The sequence below is a fragment of the Hyaena hyaena genome, unplaced genomic scaffold (genome assembly GCF_003009895.1).
Source record: "Hyaena hyaena isolate Hyena2069 unplaced genomic scaffold, ASM300989v1 scaffold_100, whole genome shotgun sequence".
NCBI classification, from domain to species: domain Eukaryota; kingdom Metazoa; phylum Chordata; class Mammalia; order Carnivora; family Hyaenidae; genus Hyaena; species Hyaena hyaena.
The window spans coordinates 538,816-563,829 of record NW_024080732.1 but is presented as its reverse complement, the minus strand read 5'-3'; the positions used below and the strand labels follow the sequence as shown (position 1 = coordinate 563,829).

At 37.4% G+C, this 25,014-nt stretch overlaps 1 protein-coding gene and 1 long non-coding RNA gene across 3 annotated transcripts in view; one reads left to right on the top strand and one right to left on the bottom strand.

Moving 5' to 3' along the window:
- LOC120233992 overlaps positions 1 to 22,327 on the bottom strand; it is a 53,572-nt gene extending 31,245 nt beyond the window's left edge. The window contains exons 1-2 of the long non-coding RNA XR_005528960.1: positions 22,272 to 22,327; positions 15,733 to 15,861 (exon numbers count right to left, since the gene is read on the bottom strand). This is a non-coding gene — a long non-coding RNA (uncharacterized LOC120233992). The remainder of the gene's footprint in view (positions 1 to 15,732; positions 15,862 to 22,271) is intronic.
- KAT6A (lysine acetyltransferase 6A) overlaps positions 1 to 25,014 on the top strand; it is a 104,285-nt gene that overhangs the window by 72,403 nt on the left and 6,868 nt on the right. For both annotated transcript variants that reach the window (XM_039235580.1, XM_039235579.1), the window contains exons 9-15: positions 7,029 to 7,144; positions 15,075 to 15,216; positions 16,684 to 16,845; positions 17,907 to 18,000; positions 19,923 to 20,154; positions 20,852 to 21,059; positions 22,227 to 22,829. In XM_039235580.1, the coding sequence (XP_039091511.1) occupies positions 7,029 to 7,144; positions 15,075 to 15,216; positions 16,684 to 16,845; positions 17,907 to 18,000; positions 19,923 to 20,154; positions 20,852 to 21,059; positions 22,227 to 22,829 (1,557 nt within the window). The remainder of the gene's footprint in view (positions 1 to 7,028; positions 7,145 to 15,074; positions 15,217 to 16,683; positions 16,846 to 17,906; positions 18,001 to 19,922; positions 20,155 to 20,851; positions 21,060 to 22,226; positions 22,830 to 25,014) is intronic.

The following is a 25,014-nucleotide window of genomic DNA, read 5'->3' as shown; positions in this document are numbered from 1 at the left end:
TTTTTATTTATTTCTAGGAGAGAGAGAGAGAGAGGCAGCGTGAGCAGGGGAGGGTCAGAGAGAGAGGGAGTCACAGACTGAAACAGGCTCCAGGCTCCGAGCTGGCAGTCAGCACAGAGCCCGACGTGGGGCTCGAACCCACGAACCCCGAGATCATGACCTAAGCGAAAGTTGGACGCTTAACCGACTAAGCCACCCAGGCTCCCCGAAAAAAATTATTTTTTCTTAGCTACTATATGAAGAATGGAGTGGAATTAGGTAAGAGAAGGCACAGAAACCAATTTAGGAACCAATTTATTGGCTTTTTTAATGATTCAGTTGAAAGAAGACAGGAGCTTAGACTAGAGGATGGCAGTGGAAATGGAAGAGAAGCGGATGGATATAGAATATATTCTGGAGATGGAATCAGTAGAACTTGCTGATAGATTTGCTCTGTTTGAAGTAGCAAGAAAACACGAGGGCTGACTCCCAAGTTCTCTGACTTTATGGAATAGAGAAAATGGGTTGAAACCAATTTTGTTTTATATAGTTTTTGTAGTCATAGAGCTTACCATCTAGTAGGAAATGTGCCCCAAAAAGTAAATCCAATATTTGCTCTTAGTGATTTCATTGAGTAATTCAGTTTTGTGTGGTGTGTTACCTAAGTCAAGAATTATTGAAATGTTTATTAAAAGAGGGCCCTATTAATTGGTTTTGATTGTTTTTTTTAATTTCAGGAGAAGTAAGAATATCATTTACCTGTTACTGTGTTTCATTAGCTATACAGTGAATATGTTCATAGAAAAAAAAAAAAGAGCCACCTCTGAAAATAGAAGCATGAATAATTAGTAGTATAGGCTTTTGTTCTGGAATTTTTTTTGTAATCTTATGGGCTTGGAGTAAATGATTTTCTTAAGGGTTCCATCACCAAAAAGAAACATTTGTATTTGGCTCATCTCATTGGAGCCTAACAACCTTTCTGAAATGCATACAATGATTTTTACATAAAATATCACCAAAGAACATGTTATATTTCCATGTCAATTTTAATGCTAATTATGAAGAATTGGGGGGGGGTGTGTGTGCGCGTGCGCACGCGTGCGCGTGGTTGTAGAAAGTTAACAGAGCAATTTTGAAATCTCTAGACTATTAAAATATTTTTTCCTTTACATAAAGACTTGAACGTTTATTAGAAATGGAATAAACTAGATTCACCACTTCTCCTAACCCCATGAGGTAATGGTTGTTATTACCATTTTACATATGAGGAAACCAAGACTTTTAGTTGAGTGACTTTCCTGAAGTTATATAACTAGTAATGGAAGAAATGGAATTTGAACTCAGGCCCGTATGGCTTCATATCTTGTGCCCTTAATAATAATAATGTCTACATTACCCTGTTAACAAATGTTATGGAGACCTCAAAATCATAAGGCATGTATTTATGCAAGTAGGGAAAAGTACATAGATAGTTTGCAATGTAGGGGAACAGAGAAGGAGAATAGTTGGGTGAAGATGTGAAGGCAAAGAAGGATCCATTTTTTTAAATATAGGAGAAATAACAGTAGGTTTTATGCTGATAGGAATGATCTAGTGGATGGAAATCTGATGATGCAAAAGAGGGAAGGGAAGATTGGTGGAATGTAAGAGAGGATGTCATTAATGCATGAGTGGAAGGATTGGTTTTAGATGGGAGCATAGACAATCTAGACATAATATTAAAGGAAAGGTGGGCTATGTGGGCACAGAGTGGACATACAGATGTGGCCTTAGAAAGCTGTGGAAGTTCTCTTTTGATTGCTTCTTAGTTTTCTAGTGTAGTAGGAAGCAAAGGCATTGATTGACAGTGAAAATGGGGTAAGAGGTATGTTGGAGGCTTTAAGAGATAGGAGAAAGTGTAAAAGAATTTTTAAGGAGAATTGAGAGAGTAAATGGAGTTAGAGAAGCATCAAGGGCCCATTTGAGGTCAGTAGTTAAGAATTACAAATTGAGGTGCACCTGGCTGGCTCAGTTGGTTAGGCATCCAACTTAAGCTCACGTCATTATCTTGTGGTCTGTGGATTCGAGCCCCACATCAAGTTCTATGCTGACAGCTCAGAGCCTGAGCCTGCTTCCTGTTCTGTGTCTTCCTCTCTCTCTGCCACTTCCCTGCTCACATGCACTCTCTCTCTTTCAAAAGTAAATAAACATTAAACATTTTTTAAAAAATTACAAATTGAGACTGGTCAGCATGGATTCTGTGGTTTTTTTCCTCTAACCATATCCAGATGTTAGATTATGTGGAGAATTGAATTTAACCCGCGTTGCGATTTTGTTGTTGAATTAGGAGAAAAGCAGGGAAGTTAAGGATATATAGGCAAAGATGAGGTATACTAAAAGACCTTGGAATTTAAGCTGGATAAAGAGGAGGAGGGAATATGGAGATGAAAAACTGGTAGATCATTGAATTAATAGGTCCTGTGGAAAGAAAGGGTGAGAGGAGTGAAGACAAAATCCTGGATTTTAATCAGTATTTAATGGTAAAGCAAAGGACATGTCTGAGTGTAGCCAAACAAAAAAAAGACACAGAAGAAAAAGAGACAGGAAGTAGTCTGTGATCACATCCGCAGTTCTGGATCTGGAATCTTGAAAACTTAACAAAAAAATTACTGTGCTAATACACTGTTGTACAACAGTTACCACCATCGGTCTCCAGAATTTGTCTTCCTAGACTGAAACTCCGTACGCAGTATACCGTAATTTCCCATTTCTCCTTCGCCCAGCCCCTGGCATTCACTATTCGACTTTTGTGATTTTGAATTTACTGTAGGTAGGCCTCAATGGAATCATACAATATTTGTCACTTTGTGTCTGGCTTATTTTACTTTGCATAACTTCTTTAAGGTTCATCCGTGTTGTAGCATGTGTTAAAATTCCCTTACCAGAATGTATATATGTCACTTGGTATATGTATATGCATTCATCCAATGGACACTTGAATTCCTTTTACCTTATGGCTGTTGGGAATAATGCTGCTGTGAACATGAGTGGACAAATATCTCTTTAAGTCTCTGCATTCAGTTCTTTTATATATTGCTGGTTCATATGAAAACTCTGTGTAATTTTTTGAGGAACTGCCATACTGCTTTCCACAGTGCCTGCATCATTTTACATTTCCCCCAGCACTGCTCAAGAGTCCCAGTTTTTCCACAGCCTCTCCCACACTTGTTATTTTGTTTTTGTTTTATTTTGATAATACCTATCGTAGTAGGGGTGAAGTTGTATATCTCAAATGCATTTGCATTTCCCTAATGATTAGTGATTTGAGCATTCATGTGCTTACTGGACACCTGTATATCTTCTTTGGAGAATGAAAAAAGTTATAATTCATTTTGCAGTAAGATCTCATTTACCTAAACAGAACTGTTAGCAAAATATGGTGTTAACTGACATGAAACTATACATATTCTTTACTTACTCCATTTAATGTGAATATTCCTATGCTTTGCTAAAGAAATATTAGTGTGTCTTATTATGGAGTGTTGTCCCCAGTCCTACTGGGGCTGTCTTTATTCTTCACTGTTGATGCTCCTTTCTTTTAAGTTTTTTGCCTCTTAACTTCTCTGAGCCTTTTTCTCCATCTGTGAAGTGGAAATATTGTTTTGTACCTTGAGGAATGGATTGTGGGATTAAATGTGATAAACAATATAAGGCATAGATTCTGGCACAGTATCTGCTCCACAAATGCCTATTCTCTTTATTCTTGCTTTCTCCATTTTGGAGCATGTGAACTCATTCTTACATGTTTCTTTCATCATGCAACTTCTGATCCCTAATGAACAGAATTATTTTTTATTACAGTGTTTCTATAGGAAAATGTTTAGACACTAGAAGACATCTCTTTTCCTTACACTTCATATTTCTGATACTAATAAGGGAATAGTCCTACCCTCCATTCCCACTTCAAAATGCCATTTTCCCACGGGGAATGGAGAGGGAAGGCCAAGGGGGAGCTATCTAATGGAAGGCAAGTGGAAGGGAGCAGAACTGTATCTGTATCAGTTGTAGATCAGTTGTAATCTTCATGTTTGTACCCATCTGGATTTGGAGGGGACTCTGAAAGAGTTGCTTCTATATATTGGAAATTCAAATTAGATCAGACATTTAGTGGAGGTGGAGTTTTTGCAGAACAGTAACCTTTTCTCATAAACTGCTAGCAATGAAAGTTTTATTATCTAGAATAGGTATATTTAAAGTTGTCTTTTGGGGCCACCTGGGTGGCTCAGTCAGTTAAGTGTCCGACTTCGGCTCAGGTTTGTGTGTTTGAGCCCTGCATCAGGCTCTGTGTTGACAGCTCAGAGCCTGGAGCCTGCTTCGGGTTCTGTGTCTCCCTCTCTTTTGGTCCCTCCCCTGCTTGCACTGTGTCTCTCTCTCAAAAATAAAAAATAATTTTAAAAAAAGTTATCTTTTGTTTTAACCTAATTATTAGTGCATTCAGTGGCCCCCCCCCCCTTGCTTTCTTAGATTGAAAGGTCCATTCTGGCCTGGAATATATGTCATCGTTTCAAGATGTTGGCATATTCAAATGAAAAGGAGGCACAAAGTGGCAGAGTTCTAGTTAAGAGTTTTAAAAATTATTTTTGTGCTCTGCTGCTTTGGAAAGCTTCATGTTTAATGAGAGTATTTTGGCTGAAATTTAAAAGTAAAATGACCTAGGAGAAGTGATCTTCTAATTCAGATTTGGCAGTTTAATTTTGGCAAGGACTGGGTTAACGAGTGGCTTAGATGCACCCGTTGCTTCCTCAAGGCAGAGAGCCTTTGTTAACTTGCCTTAGTGAACGGAGACATAGGAGCACACTGGCTCTTGAGGCTTTCACAAGGGAGTTGGAGATGGTGGTGGAGGACCGAGGTGGATGAGCGCATGTGCCAGACATTTCGCAGTGCAAAAAGGTGAGGATAGGTAAAGGCAGTGGGGAAATCTGCTGTGAATCTAGTTCTACACAGACTGCCTTAGTTGCGGTGATGTGCAAACAGCTGTACTGGAACTGGATATCCACTTTCACATCGGGCATCCGCCTGGAAGAGCGACAGGCAGTGGATGGGAAAGCTCTCAAAGAACAGGCAGTGCTGCGGCAGGTGCATCCTCAGCTTTTGTGCTTTCTCGTTGATCAGGAAGTTAGATTTGTTTTTCTAACACTTGGTAATTCTGATACTTTCTATGCTATTGCTCTTGTTTTGAGCTTTGAAGATAGGTTAAAAGTTACTACTTCATGAATTAGAATACTTGATTCTGGAATGCATTTTAAAGAACAGTGTTTTTAAAGCCTTTTTACAAAGTTTGAATTGGTTTTGAGAAATGAAAAAATCTTATTTTAACCCCGTCTTGTGTTTGTTTGTTTTTAATGATTTTTGCATTTAGGAGAACCCCAGTACTCCTTGGCATCCTTACACAATTGATCCAACTAATAGGTGTTTGTCTTTTGTTTTGAGATAACTGAGGAGCAGGTTGAGGGTTGTCACCTGGCTGTACTCCAGTATGAAACCTGAGATAACTCCCTTGGTCTTTTTATAAAAGAGAATGGTTAGAAAGGCCAGGGAGTGTTCTTGTGAGTTGTAGTGAAGAGGCTTCTTCCTCAAATGAATTTCCATAAAACAGTGAATAGAAAATACCTGATCTCTTTAGTTTTGTTAGAAAGTGTGTGTGTGGAGGGGCGCCTGGGTGGCTTAGTCGGTTAAGCGTCCGACTTTCACTTAGGCCACGATCTCGCGGTTCGTGGGTTCGAGCCCCGCGTCGGGCTCTGTGCTGACTGCCAGCTCAGAGCCTGGAGCCTGTTTCAGAGTCTGTGACTCCCTCTCTCTCTGACCCTCCCCTGCTCACGCTGTCTCTCTCTCTCTCTCTCCTAGAAATAAAAAAAAAAAAAAAAAAAAAAGTGTGTGTGTGTGTGTGTGTGTGTCTGTCTGTTTATGGGTTCCAATGAGACTTTTAATAATCTCCCAGGTTTTTAAAGCATAAAGTTGAAGGATGATATTGTTTATTCTTTTGATGAAGTTATTAATACTGTATTGATTAAGCTAAATTCTAACTCTTTTTCATAAGTCAGTGTTAATGTTAAGTCTTAAATGAGGGTTTACAGAGTATTTATGATAAATGTACATATAAATTATAAATATACCTATGTATTATATTATATACATAAATATACTCACCTACGTATATATGTATGAATCGATTCCTGTATTGGCTGTAGAGCACATCAGTTGCTTTTGAATTTAAGGTTTTAAAGCCCGATCTTTGTGCTTGTCAGTTAGTGGCTTAGTGCTGGTGTGGACATCATAAAGGCTTTACAAATTATCCTTCTTTTAGATAGTGTAATTCAGGTTATTGCAGAGATCAGGGACATAGAGATTGTTTTCATTATAAACAGAAGGTAGAAAAAGGGATAATAGTATGTGTGTAACAGTATTTTTTCCCCTCTAAGTCTATAAAGAGGCAATGAAGGGAATTTGAGGGGCAGTGTAAATGAATGGACTCTTTTGATACTGGTTTTGTCATATTCTTCTAATACTATCTACTTTCCCAAACCAGAAAGCCATTCTTTGTGCTTTGTGCTCTCTGTGCTTACATGTTTAGTAGGTCGTTTCTGTTGTCAGGTGAGCCACTATAGGTATGACATTGGCGAGTGGGCAGAGCTCCCTCTTCCTCCCTGTTGAAAATTATCCTTTGTCTTCTGTCCCCAAATGCCAGCTGTTTCTCTTTAATAACCTAACTCATTAAGGAAGTAAATTTAATTGCGGAAAATATTCGCAGTATTATTAAATATGGAAAATGCAATGATACCAAGTGCATTTGGTTCTAAAAGATTTATTAGCATTTTTGTTCTTCATTAAAGTACCCTGTTTACAAAGAATAAGACAGCTTATTTCAAAACCTGTTAGCTTATTTCTGGCTTTTTTTGTTTTCCTGTGGAATCCTGAAAAGACATTTAATTTCGGATCTTTTTTTTTTTTTTAAATCTATCTCAGTATATTTAATTTAGCTAACTTTTGTGATGTATTTTTTGACTGCACAGAAAGTTGGAGTGACTGGTCCCCCTGATCCACAAGTCCGCTGTCCCTCTGTCATTGAGTTTGGGAAGTATGAAATTCACACCTGGTACTCCTCCCCATATCCTCAAGAATACTCAAGGTATGTTTTGAGAGACCCTTTACCTTCTGTTTTTAGATTCATAGAACTCCCAACACTAGGTCTTGAGGACATCTTAGTCTGGCTCATCTTTATACATTTGAGGAAACTGGTAGCTTTTAAATGTCCATAGTAACAGGATATTTTGGCAGCCACTTAAGCCCAATTGGCTTTAGATTTTTTTTTTCTGTAAGCTGTCCAAAGCTTTTATTGAAAATTGGAAACCTGATGAATGGTCACAATGACAAGGGGAACATTTTTTCTTTAAGAGAAATTTGCCTTCATACTTCACGCTGAGAATTAGAGATTCTTAAGGATAAATAGGTTTCACTGGGTAGCCACTTATCTAAATGTTTATGATTTAATAAACTTAGTAAATGGATTATTTTCCCAGAAATACTTGAACAAATGGTATACAGTTAATGTTACATGTAAATAGCTTGGGTTTCCAGACATAAAAAGTGATCAGTTACCAGCTTTTGGGGATGAGGCAGCATGTTTAGTGAAGCCAAATTGGTTTCATGACTCAGTTCTGACATTTATAAGTTGTATAACCTTAGAAGTTACCCAGCTCCTCTGTACCTCAGTTTCCTCATCTGCAAAATGGGGATAAAAATACTATTTACCTCACAGGGTTTGTTTTGAACACTAAGTGAGTTAAAACATGTCAATTGCTTAGAAAATGATTAAGTGCTCAAAAATGTCAGATATTATTTGTTTTCTTTTAGGGTTGAAATAAGAGTTGGAAAGTAAGATTCAGTCAAAAAATTAAACTTTAAAGTGTCACAGTCACATTAATGTTTTCTTTAATCTGTAAACTACATATATCTCAAGTTTCCCACTTAGCAGAGTGTTGTGAGGAACAGTAAGTGCTCTGTGAGTTAAACACATGCTCAGAGTACACTTGTCACATGGCTTTTTACCTATCTAGTAACATTGCTAGTCCTAGGCATTAGCAAGGATAAACAATATTAATTTATTTAGTGCTTTACAGTATACAGAGTTCTTTAACATGGGTTATTTCCAGAAGTTGGGAATAAGCCAGTATGTTTGTTAAAAAACTAAAACTCAGTATTGTTTTTACTTTTTCTTTCCATGTAATTTGATAATTGGTTTCCAGATCTAAGCAGAAGTTGAAAAAATGGAGTGAGAATGTTGCTATAGATGTAGATCGTAGACCTCAGTGACCAAAAAAAAAAGAGAGAGAGAGAGAGAGAGAAAGCAAAACTTTAGGAAACTAACATACAAATTCATAAGCAGCCATTGAGAGCCAGTTATTGTAGGATCAGTTAGCCCCGAACACTATGTTAGAACTTTAAGGCAGCATTTTGTGTATTTGTTAATAGAATATTAAATTATGTTTATTGGTGGTTATGTATTTATATTTATATATGTTAAAAGAGGGCAGGAAATTCCTCAACTACCTACAGAACTCAGGTACTCAAGACAGTTCCTCAGGATTATGGGATAGGCAGAGAATTACAGGATCAATAAGAAATATGCTGAGGAATGAATTTCTTCATCAGGTTTAAATAATTATTATTATTTATTTAGTGAGCTCTTTGCAAGCTATTCAAATCAAAACACGCTCAACTTAGACAACAAAGTTTGTTCAGTGTGCACGCATGTCAGCTGTTGCAGATTGTGGTGCAGATAGATTGAAACCATAGGCACCTTGACTCTCATACTCCAAGGGGAGGAGAGGACATTGACTCAGAAATGGGACTAGAGAGCCAGCCTCAGCACTTATTTATTTATTTTTTTGAGGGGGGGGGAGGGGAAGGGCCGAGAGAGAGAGAGAGAGAGGAGGAGAAGGGCCAAGAGAGAGGGAGCTACACAATCCAAAGCAGGCCCCAGGATCCGAGCTGTCAGCACAGGGCCCAACGCGGGGCTCAAACTCAACAAACAGTGAGATCATGACCTGAGCCAAAGTCGGCCACCCAACCGACTGAGCCACTCAGGTGTCCCTACCTCAGCTTACTTTTAAGAGAATAATTAGAATGGAACCATGAGATGAAAAGCTTTCATTAAAAATGTTGCTTTTTATTTTGATAAGATTGTCACTAGAACCTGATTTCTTAATCAGATTTGAGGGAATTGGTTTTTGGCTTATTCTTAATAAGCATTGCCAGCAGAAAGCCAAATAACCAGTAAGTAGGAATCATAGCAGAAGGCAGCAGTGGGATAAGAACTGTAAAATTTATCAACTTTCTTAAATAAAATTTTAGACATTTTCTGTACATTTCCTTATTCATTGTGTTGTGTTCCCAGAAAATATTCTGTAGTTTAATAGGTTTTTAGTAATAATGATTTTTTCTCTGTTCATAATTATCTTAGTTACATTTAAAAAATACATATATCTAATTTAAATGAGTTTAAGCTTGTTGTACTTCTAAGTTCTATTAAAATTGAGTTTGGCTAAAATGTTTAGAGATCTTATGTTTTCCAAGTAATAAACCTATATCCTTACATTGTTAATGACTATTTACTATTCTTTCCTAAATTCTAAGTTGTCTTCTCATTATTAAAGGGTTTAAGAACTTACTACAAAGTTCAAAATCCCAAAGCATGCCAAAACAGAACACTTGGGGTAAATGAAAAAGAAAAGATCTCAGGGCACCTGGATAGCTCAGTCGGTTAAGTACCTGACTCTTGGTTTCAGCTCAGGTCATGGTTTCACAGTTTGAGCACCATTTTGGGCTCTGAGCTGATGGTGTGGAGCCTGCTTGGGGTTCTCTCTCACTCTCTTCCTCTCTCAAAATAAGTAATAAACTTTAAGTAAATAAACTTAAAAAAAAGAAACAATTCCAAAAGGAAATTCTTTGGGAAGTGGGATTACGTGTTATTTCCTATGACATCCAGATATTTGTGTGTATCCCTGACTTCAAAACAAAATAAAATAAAACAGCAACAGGAAAGCAGTAATGCTACTTTATATGGAGCAGTATGATTAAGCCTTAGACATTGAATAGTATAAACCAGAGTTTTAACCCTGAGTTTCTCCAGCAGGGTGTGTGATGCTCATACGTGGCAGACAGTTTCACAGAGAACCCACTCTGCCAATGAAACGTGACATGGATAGGCTGTCGGCAAGAGTGACTGATCATGAGGTCTCCTCTACTCCCGAGCTGTGTAGAACTTACTTTATAATAATGTTTTTACAATAAGATCATTAAAATCCTAGGGGATGGGTTCCACATAATTGAATAGCTTAGGAAGTTTCCTGTCCCTTTTGATCCTCTTCCTGACTTGAGTTGATGCATAGATTATGTACAGCCCAGGTTACTAAAGACCAACATCCTTAAGGTCTTTGGGTGACTGTTAAATGACGAAATAAAATGAATGAAAGGAGAATAAAATTATCCATAGTATTAATCTTAAATTAATAGTATCTTTAGTTACCATTATTGAGCTTGGTACTGGCCTAAATATCTCTGGAATAATTCTGTACAGAGGTGGCTATTACTCTCTTCATTTTCCAGACCAAGGCCCAACAAACATACTTAAGACCATGCAGTTTCCAAGTGGCAGGGTCAGGATTTAATCTCACTTTCCTCTTACCACATAGCCATATGAGCTTAACCACAGAGTTTGCACTGCTCCATATAGCATCTGTGTCTACCTTGATCTCACATGGCTTGTACCATAATCTTTGGTTTAAGTTATATTTGATAGAATTTTTATTAAAATTTTACTACAATGGACCTACTTTAAAGGCAACACAAATTACTACTATCAGGCACTGTTCAGAAGCTGAGAAGATACTGTAGGAATTCCTGGGAAGAATATTTGTATCATCCTTGAAGTAAGGGAAGCAATGTTTCTAAAGCACATAGAGCTGCAGTTTCATCCTAACTTCACAGGTGAGGGTGTCAGCAGAGTGGCTGACTTTAGAATAAACCTTAGGTATGGAGGCTACACCCCATGATGGAGCTGATCTAGGCGACCATATACCTATTTGATAGTCAAGGTGTAGGTGCTGTCAGGAAGACAATGACGAAAAGCAACACCCAGCAGTATTCTTTAGGGCTAAGAATATTCATACTCTCTATGACTACTTCATTTCATGTGATATCATGTTCTTTCTGTATGATACATTTTTTTTCACCCAGCAGTATTCTTTAGGGCTAAGAATATTCATACTCTCTATGACTACTTCATTTCATGTGATATCATGTTCTTTCTGTATGATACATTTTTTTTAACAAGGAAACTTTAGCCATTTATACTGTTAAAACTCCTGGAAAAACAAAATGTTTTACTTTCAGATGATTCCCTTTAGACTAACAGTGTCATCCCAGTGGGCTTGGTTATAATAAAGTAAGAGGCTTTTAAAATGTTTTCAGCAAGAGCTGAATTGGAGTAAAGTAGATTATGATACTTGCTTTTACTTTGTTATTTTTCAGATATTAAAATTTGCTAAAGTTTTTTTTTAATCAAGAAGATGTCATACATCTTGCTATTCCAAGGAAATAGCATGAACTTAACAATTCACCAGATAAGACTTGGCAGTACTTTTCTTACAGGTTTCATTGCTTCTTGTGTTTTCTTGAACTTGCTTACTATAAGAATTTTAAAAATAGGACCTTCTTTCATAGGAAATAAGCTGTATTTTATGTTCATGTCTCTGTACCAAGATCTAAAAGTCAAATTGGATGCTTTTTATTTTTATTTATTTATTTTTTAAATTGGATGCTTTTTAAAGTTGACATTTATCTTTAGCATAATCTAGAAACTTTAGTTGTCTGTCACTCTTCTCTCCCTTCCTTTTTTCCCCAGGATTTTGTCTGTGTTTCTCAGATTCACATTGTAGGGAATATTTAGTTGTAATATTTAGCTCTCAGAGTGAAACTGTTGTATTCATGGATTCTTCTATATCTTCATGTTGCCACAAGTTAAAATTGCTCATTGAGAATTTAGCACAGGTAAATAAAGGTAAGCGGTAGAGTGGTTGGAAGGAGGATGCCGCCATTAATTACATAGGGAGAATTTCCTTCCACCGTCCTTTTTAAGAAGAAATTACTCAAAATCCACATATTCAGTAAAACAGTCTGTCAGTTGTGGGTCAGCTCTGAGACTCAGGATATGTAGTGCCCACATTAGATGATGAAGTTTATAATTGAGGCCATTTTGTTTTGTGATTGATTGATTGATTGATTGATTTTTCTGGTTCTGGTTGGTAAGGAAGGAGAAAACTCAGGGCACCGGGGTGTCTTAGTTGGTTAAGCATCAACTCTTATTTTGGCTCAGGTTATGATCTTATGAACCATGAAATCAAGTCCTGCATTGGCCTCTGTGGTAAAAGCCTGAAGCCTGCTTGGGATTCTCTCACTCCCTCTCTCTGCCCTTCCCCTCTTTTGCTCTCTCTCTCTCCCCCTCTCTCAAAATAAGTAAACATTAAAAAAGGGGGAGGGGAGCCATCTCTCTCACTGCCCTTCCTTCTCTGAGTAGTGGAGTTTGAAGCAACATGCAAAGGAAATAAGCAAAGTTGCCTAGGAAACCCTATTCATGCCCTTGGTTCCTGTTTCTTGACTTCAGTTTATAATGTCAGTTACTTGTTTTACTCAGTACTTTATTTGGAATGACTTTTGTATTAATGATATAATTTCAAGTTGTATTGGTTTGTCTAATATGAGAGATTCTAGAAGATAGTATTAGATATTGTAGACACTTAGAAATATACCAAAATAGTTCCCTGGAAGCTTTTAGTGCACTGAATGGCTGTTTTCACCCTTATTTGAGGATAAAACACTTATTACATACAGGACTAGTATTCCATAAATACTCCTTGACAAAGGTCTATTTAGTTCAATGTTAGATGTTTTCAGATAAAGCATAATTATGTTTTGAAAGTGGCCTCCTGGGGCACCTGGGTAGCTCACTCCGTTAAGTGGTTGACTTCGGCTTAGGTCATGATCTCATGGTTGGTGTGTTCAAGCCCCGCATTGGGCTTTGTGCTGACAGTTCAGAACCTGGAGTCTGCTTCAGATTCTCTCTCTCTCTCTCTCTCTCTCTCTCTCTCTCTCTCTGCCCGTCCCCCGCTCACACTCTGTCTCTGTCTTGAAAAATGAATAAAAATGTTAAAAAATGTTTTTTAATAAAATAATTTTTTTAAAAAAAAGTGGCTTCCAAAGAGGTACTTGAAAAAATAGTGTGGTCTTGACACTTTAACAAGTTTCTATGTGTTAATCTTTTTTCTTTAACTCCAGTGTAATCTTTTTAAATCATAATTGTCCAAACCGATAGCAACTAAATTAAAAAGTTTATTAAAATTTCCTTCAGCCTCAATACTTATTTGAGAGAAAATACAGTAATTTGTTTGGATGATGTATTTTGTCATCATATCCAGCATTTTTGCATATGTAGTTTTTTTTTTTTTAATGTTTTATTTATTTCTGAGAGAGAGAGAGAGAGAGAGAGAGAGAGAGAATCTGAAACAGGCTCCAGGCTCCGAGCTAGCACAGAGCCCAACGCGGGGCTTGAACCCACAGACCGTGAGATCATGACCTGAGCCAAAGTCAGATGCTTAACCAACTGAGCCACCCAGGCGTCCCCTTGTATATGTAGTTTTTAAAGATAGTATCAAATCTCCAATTACTAAGTCATGACCAGTTCTGGAAACAGTTCAAGATGCAGAGAAGTCTCCGTGCTGAGGATAAATGAGATGTGTATTTTATAGTAGAAGAAGCATGTGGTCTTCTGGATTAGACTAAAACTAGGTATACAATTTTAAGTTATATTCCTTCTATTATTTTATGAACTGATCCAATCACTTTATTGCCTAGCTCCTCATAAAAGAGACATTGTAAAGAAGTCGTGTTAAATCATTGCTAAAATAGCAATACTGTTGTATAAATACGAATTAATACCAGAATATCTGAAAGAGTAATTTGAACTTTTGTTTCACTTGTCGAATAATAGACTTTTAGGTTGCAAGATTTAATGTGATATTTAGCCAGAATTTCAGGAGTTTCGGAAGGAAGGAGGTAGTGCAGTATGTCCTAACTTGAAAAAGCATATTCATTATTATAATTTTCTACTTAAAAAGATGATATAAAATCTGCTTTTATAATACCCAGCCTATATCCATTTTATTCAGCACTCTGACTCTAGTGCACTTTCTTAGCACAGGCCTGACACACTGTAGTACAGTTGACCCTTGAATAGTACTCCAGTTAGGGGTCCTGACCCTCTGTGCAGTCAGAAATTCATCTATAACCTTTGTCTCCCAAAAAAACTTAACTACTAATAGCTTACTCTTAACCAGAAGCCTTACTGATAGTATAAACAGTCAGTTGACACATATTTTGTGTTAAATGCACCACATACTATATTCTTACAATAAAGTATGCTAGAGAGAAGAAAATGTTAAGAAAATCATAAAGAAGATACATTTATAGTACTGTACTGTATTTACCAAGAAAAATCCAACTATAAGTGGACTCATGCAGTTCAAACCCATGTTGTTCAGGGGTCAGTGGTATTTAACAAATATGTATTTTCTTGAAAAATAGAATAACCAAATAAAGGAAGAAAGAAAATATATAGCTTGACAAAGTCTTCTTTACTTATTGGTGTGTTCTGAAGGTAGACTTTATTTTCTACTTATTAGAAGTTATCAAGGAGGGGAGAGTATGAGCTTTTCATTGTGTGCCAGGTGGGTAACTTTGAAAAAGACTGGGAAGTATTAATTTAATAAGAAGAGCACTGAATTGGGTATCTTCTTGCCCTTGCCCTCCTACTGTTAATTATTTGGATGCTGTTAACCAAATTAATTTTATCTTCAGTTTGTTTTCTCTCTTGATTATTGGGGTTGACCATACATTCTCCACCTTTTTACTTGAGTAGCAGTGAGCGTCAAAAAAAGAATGGCTGTGAAAGTTTACAATCTTATAAAAAGCCCTGTCTTTCTTTGTTTAATTATTATTTACAGGCTGCCTAAATTGTATCTTTGTGAATTCTGTCTAAAATACATGAAAAGTAGAACTATTCTGCAGCAGCACATGAAGAAATGTGGTTGGTTCCATCCTCCTGCCAATGAGATTTACAGAAAAAATAATATTTCTGTCTTTGAGGTAAAGTAGATGTTTTACAGTTGTCTCCCTATCATTTGAAATGCAGTACCACCTATACTGTATCTAATTGTACTTGTCTTTCTTGAAATGTTATTACACTGTTGTACTCACTCTTGAGTCTGGTATCCAGCTATATGAGAAGCAGAATTAGGCCATCCAAATCGTACCGGGGTCACAAGCTTGATCTTAGAATAAACTATTCTGTATTTCAGGATTTCATTTGATTGTAAAACACCAACTGATTTTTTATGTTTAGATGTGATAAAGTTGTGTCTTAGAATCTATGAATTAATGATATTTAAATGAAAGAATTTCTGTTCCACTGAAAGGAGTATTTGGTAGAGATATTTAATAACTGTAGTAAATCTTATTTTATAAAGTTATAAAAATATATATTTCTTACTTCATCATGATGATATAACTTAGACTGTCTCTGTGATTCTGTGTTGTTAGTCATGGGGTTTTAATTTCTAGAACCTCAGTTCTCTGGTGTTATTGCCAGGTATTACTGAGTACCTGCCATGTGCTCCGTTTTGTTCATTACTGTGATGATAGAATTTCAGATTGTGGGGGTCACTCAGTCTCCAGCTTTCTTGGTTTTCCCTGCATCTTCATTTTAGGTGAGCAGTAGTGGAGCTCTTCACCCTGGGGGGAGGAAGAAGGGTGTGGTCTACAATACCCAAGAGCAAGGTGCTTCTCACCTTAAGCATATATTGCTGTATATCTTAAAAGAAGTAATATTAAGTTACTTAAATTGTTGAAGTTTCTATCCTGAAATATCGACGCCTTAGGGTTTAGTACGGGCATCCGTTGGCGTTTGTGTAGAAGAGCAAGCTCTCAAAGCTCCAACAACCCAGGGGTGTATCAGAAGAAACACACAGTGGTGCTTCTGATTTTGACCAACCTGATTCCAAGAAATCTCCCATTTGCCAGCTTGCTACCTAGGGAACCTGCTTGGTGCCTTTGGCAGTAGTTCATATTCCTGAAAGTAGCTTTATTTCAGGGAAAATCTGATGGTGGTGGCCAGACTGCATTGCTCCTGGCTGCCAGCATAGATTGGACTATCACTGTACCCTGTTTTACTTAACCAATGTGTTTCAGAAGAGGCTGCTTTTAGATCTTTTGTTGAATTACTTTAAAAAATGAATCAGATCAGCTTGCTATCTGAAGGATTACTGCAACCAATCTTGTTATAAAAGCAAAACGTGCTGTTTTTAAAAGGGCCATCATCTCCTTGTCTAGCTATTCATACTTTGTTGAAATGCAGTACTTTATAGATTTAGTTGTCTTAACAACGGCAGGTACCATAGTTCTGCTGTTTCAGAGGATAGCCTCCAGGTTCCAATCACTGACAGCTCTCTTAGGCTGGACTGTGGATACGCACAGGTATTTGTAAGTGATGTGTGTTATTGTTCTAGAACTAAAGAGCCACTTTACTGACCATTTTGTTCTATTATTTTCCTCTAGGTTGATGGGAATGTGAGTACCATTTATTGTCAGAACCTATGTCTCTTGGCAAAGTTGTTTCTTGACCACAAAACACTCTATTATGATGTGGAGCCATTTCTTTTTTATGTACTAACACAGAATGATGTCAAGGGCTGCCACCTTGTTGGCTACTTCTCTAAAGTAAGTATATCAGCTTAAAATGTGTTTGAATTCACATGGAAATCTGAAGCATCTTTGTCAGTTCTCACTAGGACACTCCACAGTGCAGCACCTTCTGGGCATCATCTAACTTTTGGAAAGGAAAATAGAAGGAACATTTAGAAACTTACCAAGTGCTAGACAGTGCCTAGTAACATTCAACAGACTGTACTCTCCTAGGAACTGAGCTGCCGGTTAACCTCTAGGGGAAGAGTTTTAAAATGACTTCCAGTCCCATGGTAATAATAGATAGAACTTGTGAAATAAACACAGTCATTACCTCTTTGAGCTCTTTCTCGGTTTAAGTCTGCTCTTCCTAGTTTAAATTTGAAGCACAGAAATAAGAATAACCCCTTTTTATTAAAGGATATTTTCTTCCCTTCCTATAGTCTTCCGTTCTTTTGAGGAGAACAAAAGGGTTTTTTTGTAGTCAAACAACATAAAAGATATACTTTTATTTAAGCTGGCCTGTGGTAAAATCTAAGTGCATGAAATGGTTAAGTGGAAAGTACCAGCTTTCTGTTGGCTATTTCAGAAGTTAAATATAATTTTATGTATATTGCCTGATTTTTAAAAGTGGTTGTATGGAACATTTTGGGGTTATTTTTGTAAAGTTAGGTACACCTGATGGGGAGATGGGACTGCCCTATGTAGCACCAGAGCAGGACATAAAAGAATCTCGGAAATAGTTGATGAATTTTCCCATTTCCGGAGTGTCGCATCGACTCATCCTTTGTAGCTCTGCAGATTGACTGGGACTCAGATTCCTCTGTTCATCTTAGGCAATGGCATACTGTTTTTGAGTTACAGATCGTGTTGGATGGCATAATTTTATATTTTTATTCTCCTGGGATGGTTGCTTTGTGGGTAATGGCATTGACTTAACATTGTCCTGTCTCCTCCCAGTGGGGTAGTTTTTCCTTGATGCGCATGCTGTTCTCAAAGGAGTAGGGCTGTGGTTTTGGTTGTTAGTCTTTGTTTCTTAATAATTAGCATTACTATTCAGTCTTACTAGCTTGTTGTTTTAAAACTGTCTTTACCAGGAAAAGCACTGCCAGCAGAAGTACAACGTTTCCTGTATAATGATTCTTCCCCAGTACCAGCGTAAGGGCTATGGCAGGTTTCTCATCGATTTCAGTAAGGATTATAATAATATAATTTCTCATTATCTCTTCTTGTGGACCTTCTGTATATATTTTTAAAGAAATTGCAGATGATTTATTGGTTGCTAGTATCTTTTTTGTCATACTGCTCTATGGGACTTTAAAACCTAAAGTCATGATTTTTTTTTGGATTGGACATGAAGTATTTTAAGATAGCCTATGCTGAATACTAACTTCTGTGTGATCTTTTACAAATACTTTTAATTTTCAACGGTTAACTTACAGTGGAACTGAGTTTTACGCTAATTCTAACTCACAACAGTACTAATAAACACATTGTATAAATACTTATTAGTACAGTAAAGTACAGCACTTGCCTTATCTTTGTTACCCAGTTATCTGGGAAAATGTGTACATCATTTTTTAGTTACAGGCTCTACCTAGTGGTTAAAGTATGCAATGCACCTTTGAAAATCTTAAAAATAAATGATATAGGAAATAATTTAATCTGACTTAAAAATGGAAAGGAACAGTTCTGAAAAAAGTCATTGTGGAACATGTTGATAGTCTTGCCTAGAAAGTAAATATATGTTTACAATAAATAGTATATTGATTATAAAATAGTGATTTTTGAGGGGATATTTTGATACAGCTGTTCTTCTGAGTACCAGACAATTCTGTCCCCAGTGTGAAGAAGGTAATTCTCACGATGGACCAGCATAGCTTATTCCACTTGGCCTCAGGCTGTACACTTGACCATATTTTATTGGAAATATGTGCTACTGATTATCTTGTACATTTTCTTGGCCTTTTTGGATTAGTAGTAGAGAATATAACTCAGATTATTTCCTTTATATCAATGTTTTTTTTTTTAATATTTTTATTTCTAGGAGAGAGAGAGAGAGACAGCGTGAGCAGGGGAGGGTCAGAGAGAGAGGGAGTCACAGACTGAAACAGGCTCCAGGCTCTGAGCTGGCAGTCAGCACAGAGCCCGACGCGGGGCTCGAACCCACGAACCGCGAGGTCATGACCTAAGCAAAAGTCGGATGCTTAACCGACTAAGCCAGCCAGGCGCCCCATCAATATGTTGTTTTGAAATAGAACTCATGTTTGGATGTGTTATGCCATTAAATAGCAAGTTTAAGGGGAAACTTGTTACATTTTTCAGATAAACAATAGTCTAAGATTACACTAATTGGCTTTTCCTAATGTAACCTATTTTCCACATTACCATTCATAGATTGCCTTTAATAAAGTTTTCTTTGATGACAAAAAACTATATTTCTTCTGCCATCTCCATTTTTGATACTTTTTCTTAGAACTTATGGCTTTCTTTTCCTGTTCTTGAGAGTCCTGCTCTAAACAGGAGGACAATACCACCATACCCTCACAGTGACAGCCCCACAGCGACATCCTTACTTATCAAGAAATAGGGTGGTGGAGAGGAGAGCTTTGGCTGAAGTGAGGAATTGTGATCTAATTCACTTCCAGAAGAACCATAATCTATTTTAATAGCTAGAATTACTTAAAAACTAAGGCATCCTTTTGTATTGTTCAACAATTCAGGTATCGCTGTTGCCATCTGGTGGTCCAAATAAAATGTGCAAGGGTGGTTCCCCTATAATATAAAGAGCATTATTGCCTAATCTTATGCAGCCAATTAATATGAGGTCGTGTAATTTTTTTTTTTTACCAGCTTGAATATTTAACAATGTGGTTTAAAGCAAATATAGGCAAAGTAATACTAACGTAATGTTTAGTATGTACAAATTACATCATCTTGTGCAAATTTGTGTTGAAGTAATTTTTCAATTTGTTCTTTTTCTTGAAGGAATTTACTTTTGAAATTATATTGCCTATACTACTTAGATTGGTTGTGGAAGACGGGATTGTTATTTTGGTGAATTAGCCTATTCTAGGCTCTCTGACCTATTTGTGATTTGGGGATTTCTTTAGGTTATTTGTTATCAAAGCGTGAAGGCCAAGCAGGGTCTCCAGAGAAACCATTATCGGATCTAGGTCGTCTTTCCTACATGGCCTATTGGAAAAGTGTAATATTGGAGTGCCTTTATCACCAAAATGACAAGCAAATCAGCATTAAAAAGTTAAGCAAGTTGACAGGTATCTGCCCTCAAGACATTACTTCCACACTCCACCACCTACGAATGCTGGACTTCCGTAGTGACCAGTGAGTATTACATCCCTTTGTTATACTTTCAAAAGGTAATCAGGTGGAAGTTTTTGAGTCAGGCAGCCAGATATCAATGAACGGGCATAAACTAATATAAACGGTACATTTGGCAATCCTGAAATGACATTTTCCTTTCTATGACATTTGATACTATTGACCATATCTTTTTTAAAATTGTTTTTTTCTAGTCTTCCTTCTAACTTTTGGACCTAAGCTACTGAATTTTTTCTTTTCTAATGTTGGGATCACCTTCACAGTATGAGAACAACTTTAGAAATAAAATATATATCCATGACTTATTTCCATTATATGTGGTACAAAATAAAATACACGGTAAGGGAAAGTCAGCTCACTCTTATCTAGAGTGTTTGGGAAAGATCACAGCGAAAGGAAGGAAGCATTGGTCTAGAAAGATGGAGAATAGGATAGAGTACAGGAGAGTAGCAGAACTTCCAGAGCTGGGAAGTGTGAGACAGTGAATGGTTAAATAACCAAACCCATTGCTATTGTTGAGTATGAAGTATCTGTCCAACTTTGTTAGCTATCTCATGTGGTGGCATAGTTCTGTATTTCATCCTCCCAAGCAAGCCATTTTTGAAGCATTTATCATCATCTCCAGGTTTTCTAGCTCCATATTCATTGTTAGGTACTCTTTGTACATTGTTGATGGCTATAAACTTTGCTCTGGTTCCAGATTTGTGATAATCCGCCGGGAAAAACTTATCCAGGATCACATGGCAAAGCTTCAGCTGAATTTGCGGCCCGTAGATGTAGATCCAGAATGTTTGCGCTGGACCCCGGTCATAGTCTCCAATTCTGTGGTCTCAGAGGAGGAAGAAGAGGAGGCTGAGGAAGGAGAAAATGAAGAGCCGCAGTGCCAGGAAAGAGAATTAGAGACGAGTGTAAGGGCATGAGTAGTCTCTATTTTTGATGACAGAAGGCTCTATTTTTGGTTTTCATGAGTATTTGTGATATGTGTTATGATATCCTAAACCAAAACAGTCAATTCACATTAGAATTTCAGAGATGATTTCAGTGATAGAGATTTCAAGAAGACTGGGTTTTGTTTACTTAAATTGTATGTTTTTAAGCCTTAGATCGTTAGGAGACCTTCAAATTTGTAATAATGTGTTACGTGGGACTAAATATTTCTTACCAGGGTGCTGATAAACAGCTAACTCTTAAGCTGTGTACTAATTGACGAATCTGAATTTAATGCTGACCGTTGTTAAAACAAATGAAGGTACTTTTTCCTTACAACATTAAGAAAATAATGTAAACGTGTATGTTTTCTAATAGAGCACTAAACAGTTCAGTGGGTACACAGATGTCTTTAGCCATTAAAGAGGGACTATATGACATTGTATAGTTTTCAGTATTTTTCATCATGTGATGCATACCTTTCTCTGTTCTTTTTTTTAAGCCGTGCTTTCTTCCTTTAAAAATCTATGTCCTCCTTTGATAAACGTAAGCAATTTCATGCCCCTGTTTAATGTAATTTAATTTTCAAAATGAAATTAAATATTCAGAATAAAAATAAATCAAAATAATTACAGAAATTTTCTTTCATTTTTTTCAAACACCCCTTTTCTCTTGCCCATGCCCCAGAGCCATCTCCCTTCCATTTATAAATTTTTATTTCTGAGAAATTTTGTAAATTATACCATTTAACATTTATAAGAACAATGCTGTTCACTTTGTTTATTGAAGGTGGGATACATAGTGGTTAAGAGCACTAACTCTTGGGTCAGACTGCCTGGTTTTATATCCTGGCTTCTGCATTTGCTATCACATGTCCTAAGGCGAGTGACATATTTTTTGTGCCTCGGTTACCTCATTTGCAAAGTGAGGCTGCAATAACACTTCATACAATTGTTGTAAGGATTCATGAATCTTATAAAGCATTTAAAGCAATGCCTAACACATGAGAAATATTCATGATAGCTATTAGATAATACTTTTCTTTTTTAAAGCTTTGTTTTCTTATCTCTGATTTAAGCGGTCAAATAGGAGATATAACTAAGGAAGGCTGAAAAATTAACCAGCATGGTTTTGTTTTCTAAAATCAGGTGGGAAAGTCTGCATCTCAGGAGAACAAAGAACAAGATTCTTACTCTTCAGTAGAAAGTGAGAAGAAACCCGAAGTCATGGCACCAGCTAGTTCTACACGTCCGAACAAACAAGTCCTTCCCCGTGATAGTCTTCCTGCAAATAATCAGCCACCTCGGAGAGGCCGTTGGGGAAGGAAGAACAGAAAAACCCAGGAACGTTTTGGTGATAAAGATTCTAAACTGCTCTTGGAAGAGACATCAGCTCCTCAGGAACAATATGGAGAATGTGAGGAAAAGTCAGAAACCTCCCAAGAACAATATACTGAAAGTGAGGAGCAGTCAGCAGCCTCTCAGGAGCAGCCAAGCCAGGATGGGAAGCCAGACATTCCCAAAAGAAGACTAAGTGAGGGGGTGGAGCTCTGGCGGGGACAGCTAAAGAAGAGCCCTGAAGCACTGAAGTGTAGGTTACCGGAAGGCAACGAGAGACTGCCCCGTCGCTATAGTGATGGTGACAGGGCTCTCCTCAGAGGCTTCAGTGAGAGTAGCGAGGAGGAGGAAGAGCCAGAAAGTCCTCGCTCCAGCTCCCCACCAATTCTTACAAAGCCCACGTTGAAGAGAAAGGTAAGTCTTTTCTTTTGACCCGTTTCCTTCGACGTGTCTGTTCTTTCCCCAGTTGCAGCTTACTAGATACATTTGTCTATCCCAGAGCTCTGAAAAAGTAAATATAGAAATTCTTAGTGTGTTATTTTTTAGACTTTACGCCTCAGTATATTGTAGCTTGTGATATTCCCAATGAACGTTTGGAGTGTGTGTATGGTTTCTTTGGTTCATTTGAAATGTGTATATAACATCAAATAGATAAACGTCATAAGCTTAGTTAAGGCCTGACAAACTGTTGTTCATCTTGCTGGTTTGATGTTCTAATTATGACTTTTAGGAATTTATAAAATATTTTAAAAGCATGTATATATCAGAAATGTTTATGTTAGAAAAGGAGAAAAGTATTTGACAGTTTGATGGACAGCAGTGTCCTGTGTCAGGGATGCTCTGAGTGAGGCCTTTCGTCTTGAGTGGGACTTTTTCCCTGGGCTCTCTTGTCCGGTCTCTGTCTCCACCTTCTTTCTTCTAGTGGTTTGACCTAACCTGGTTCTGAAAATATGTTCTCCGTTCTGTTTCATCATCTTGCAGAGTTTGAATGAAACCAGTTTATAAATGTGATGTGAGGATGACAATGAGTTCTGGTAAACTGTACACCAGAACTACCCCCAGGCTATGGGGGGAACTTTAAGCATTTCCACAAGCCAGCCCCACTGAGCTCAGCAACCTGGATGAGCCACCCTGAAGTAGCAGGGTGACAGCTTCCATCCAAAGCAGTGAAATTGTTCCTTTCCTTAGCAGAACCTTATGGGGGAAAAAAAAGTAGGGCTATATATAAAAATATAAGTTTTTAATTTTAGAACAGTTTTAGATTTATGCAATTATTGCAAAGAAAGTACAGAGAGTTCCCATATTCCTTACACCCAGTTTCCCCTATTATTAACCTCTTACATTGGTATAGTACATTTGTCACAAATAGCGAGCCAATATTTTATTACTAGAACCATACTTTATTTAGGTTTCCTCAGTTTTCCCTTACGTTCTTGTCTTCCAGGATCTCATGTAGCACACCACGTTACATTAGTAATCATTACATTTAGTGTCTTTGGCCCCTCTCTGGTGAGACAGTTTCTCAGACTCCTTGATTTTGACAACTTTGACAGTTTGACGAGTACTGGCTAGGTATTTTCGATGTCCCTCATGATACTAGAATAGGGTCCTATGTTTTGGGGAAGAAGACCACAGAGGTAAAGTGTCACTCTTTATCATACAAAGGGTGTCTGATATGTATGTATGTATGTATACACATGCACACACCAAACACAAGAGTATTACTATTAATATGACTTACCACTGTTGATGTTAGTCTCGATCACCAGGTTTAAGGTTGTGTGTGTCAGGTTTCTGTACTGTAAAGTGACTTCTTTGTTCCCCTTTCCCATACTGTACTTTTTGGAAGGTAGTGCTGCCTACAGCCCACACTTTAAGATATGGAGAATTGTACTCTATTCCATAGGAGTTCTGCTTAAGATTTATCCATCCTTCCCCATCTGCTTATTTATTCAAGCATTTATTTATGTCAGCATGGACTCAGATATTCACTTTATACTTTGAGTTGTAAACCAGTGATACTACTTTATTTAACTTGTTCACATTCTTCCAGCTTTGGCCATCGGAGTCTTCACTTCTGTGCCCCTTTAACTTAATATGTACCCTCATCATTGTGAAGGTTTCGTGTGTGTGTTGGGGGGGGGGGGTTTGAGCACTTCCTTACTGTCTAGTACTATAAGATGGTCTAGGCTCATCTTGTATATTTTATGTCCCAGGCCTAGAGTCAGCCATTTTTCCAAAGAGCAGAGCCAGGCATGTTTAACCTAGTTTGAAAATTGTGCTTTCAACTAAACAGACTAGTAAATTTGAAGTGGAGAGAAATTGAACACTGGCTAACTCTGCCATTCTGTGTGATCATGAAGACTATATCTCAGCCATTCCAGGCTTATATTGCCTATTTTTAAAATTGTGCTATTTCCTTATGTAAAAAAGAGAATATCGTAACAGGCAGTGAGATCATGTACACAGTACTTGAAGTTCTTAAAGAAATGAGCCAGACCAGGAGTCAGAGACTGTATTTTACAACCGTTTCCATACTGACTGGGTATGTGACCTTACGCAAGTCCTGTAACCTGTCTCGCCTCTGAGGAATGAAGAG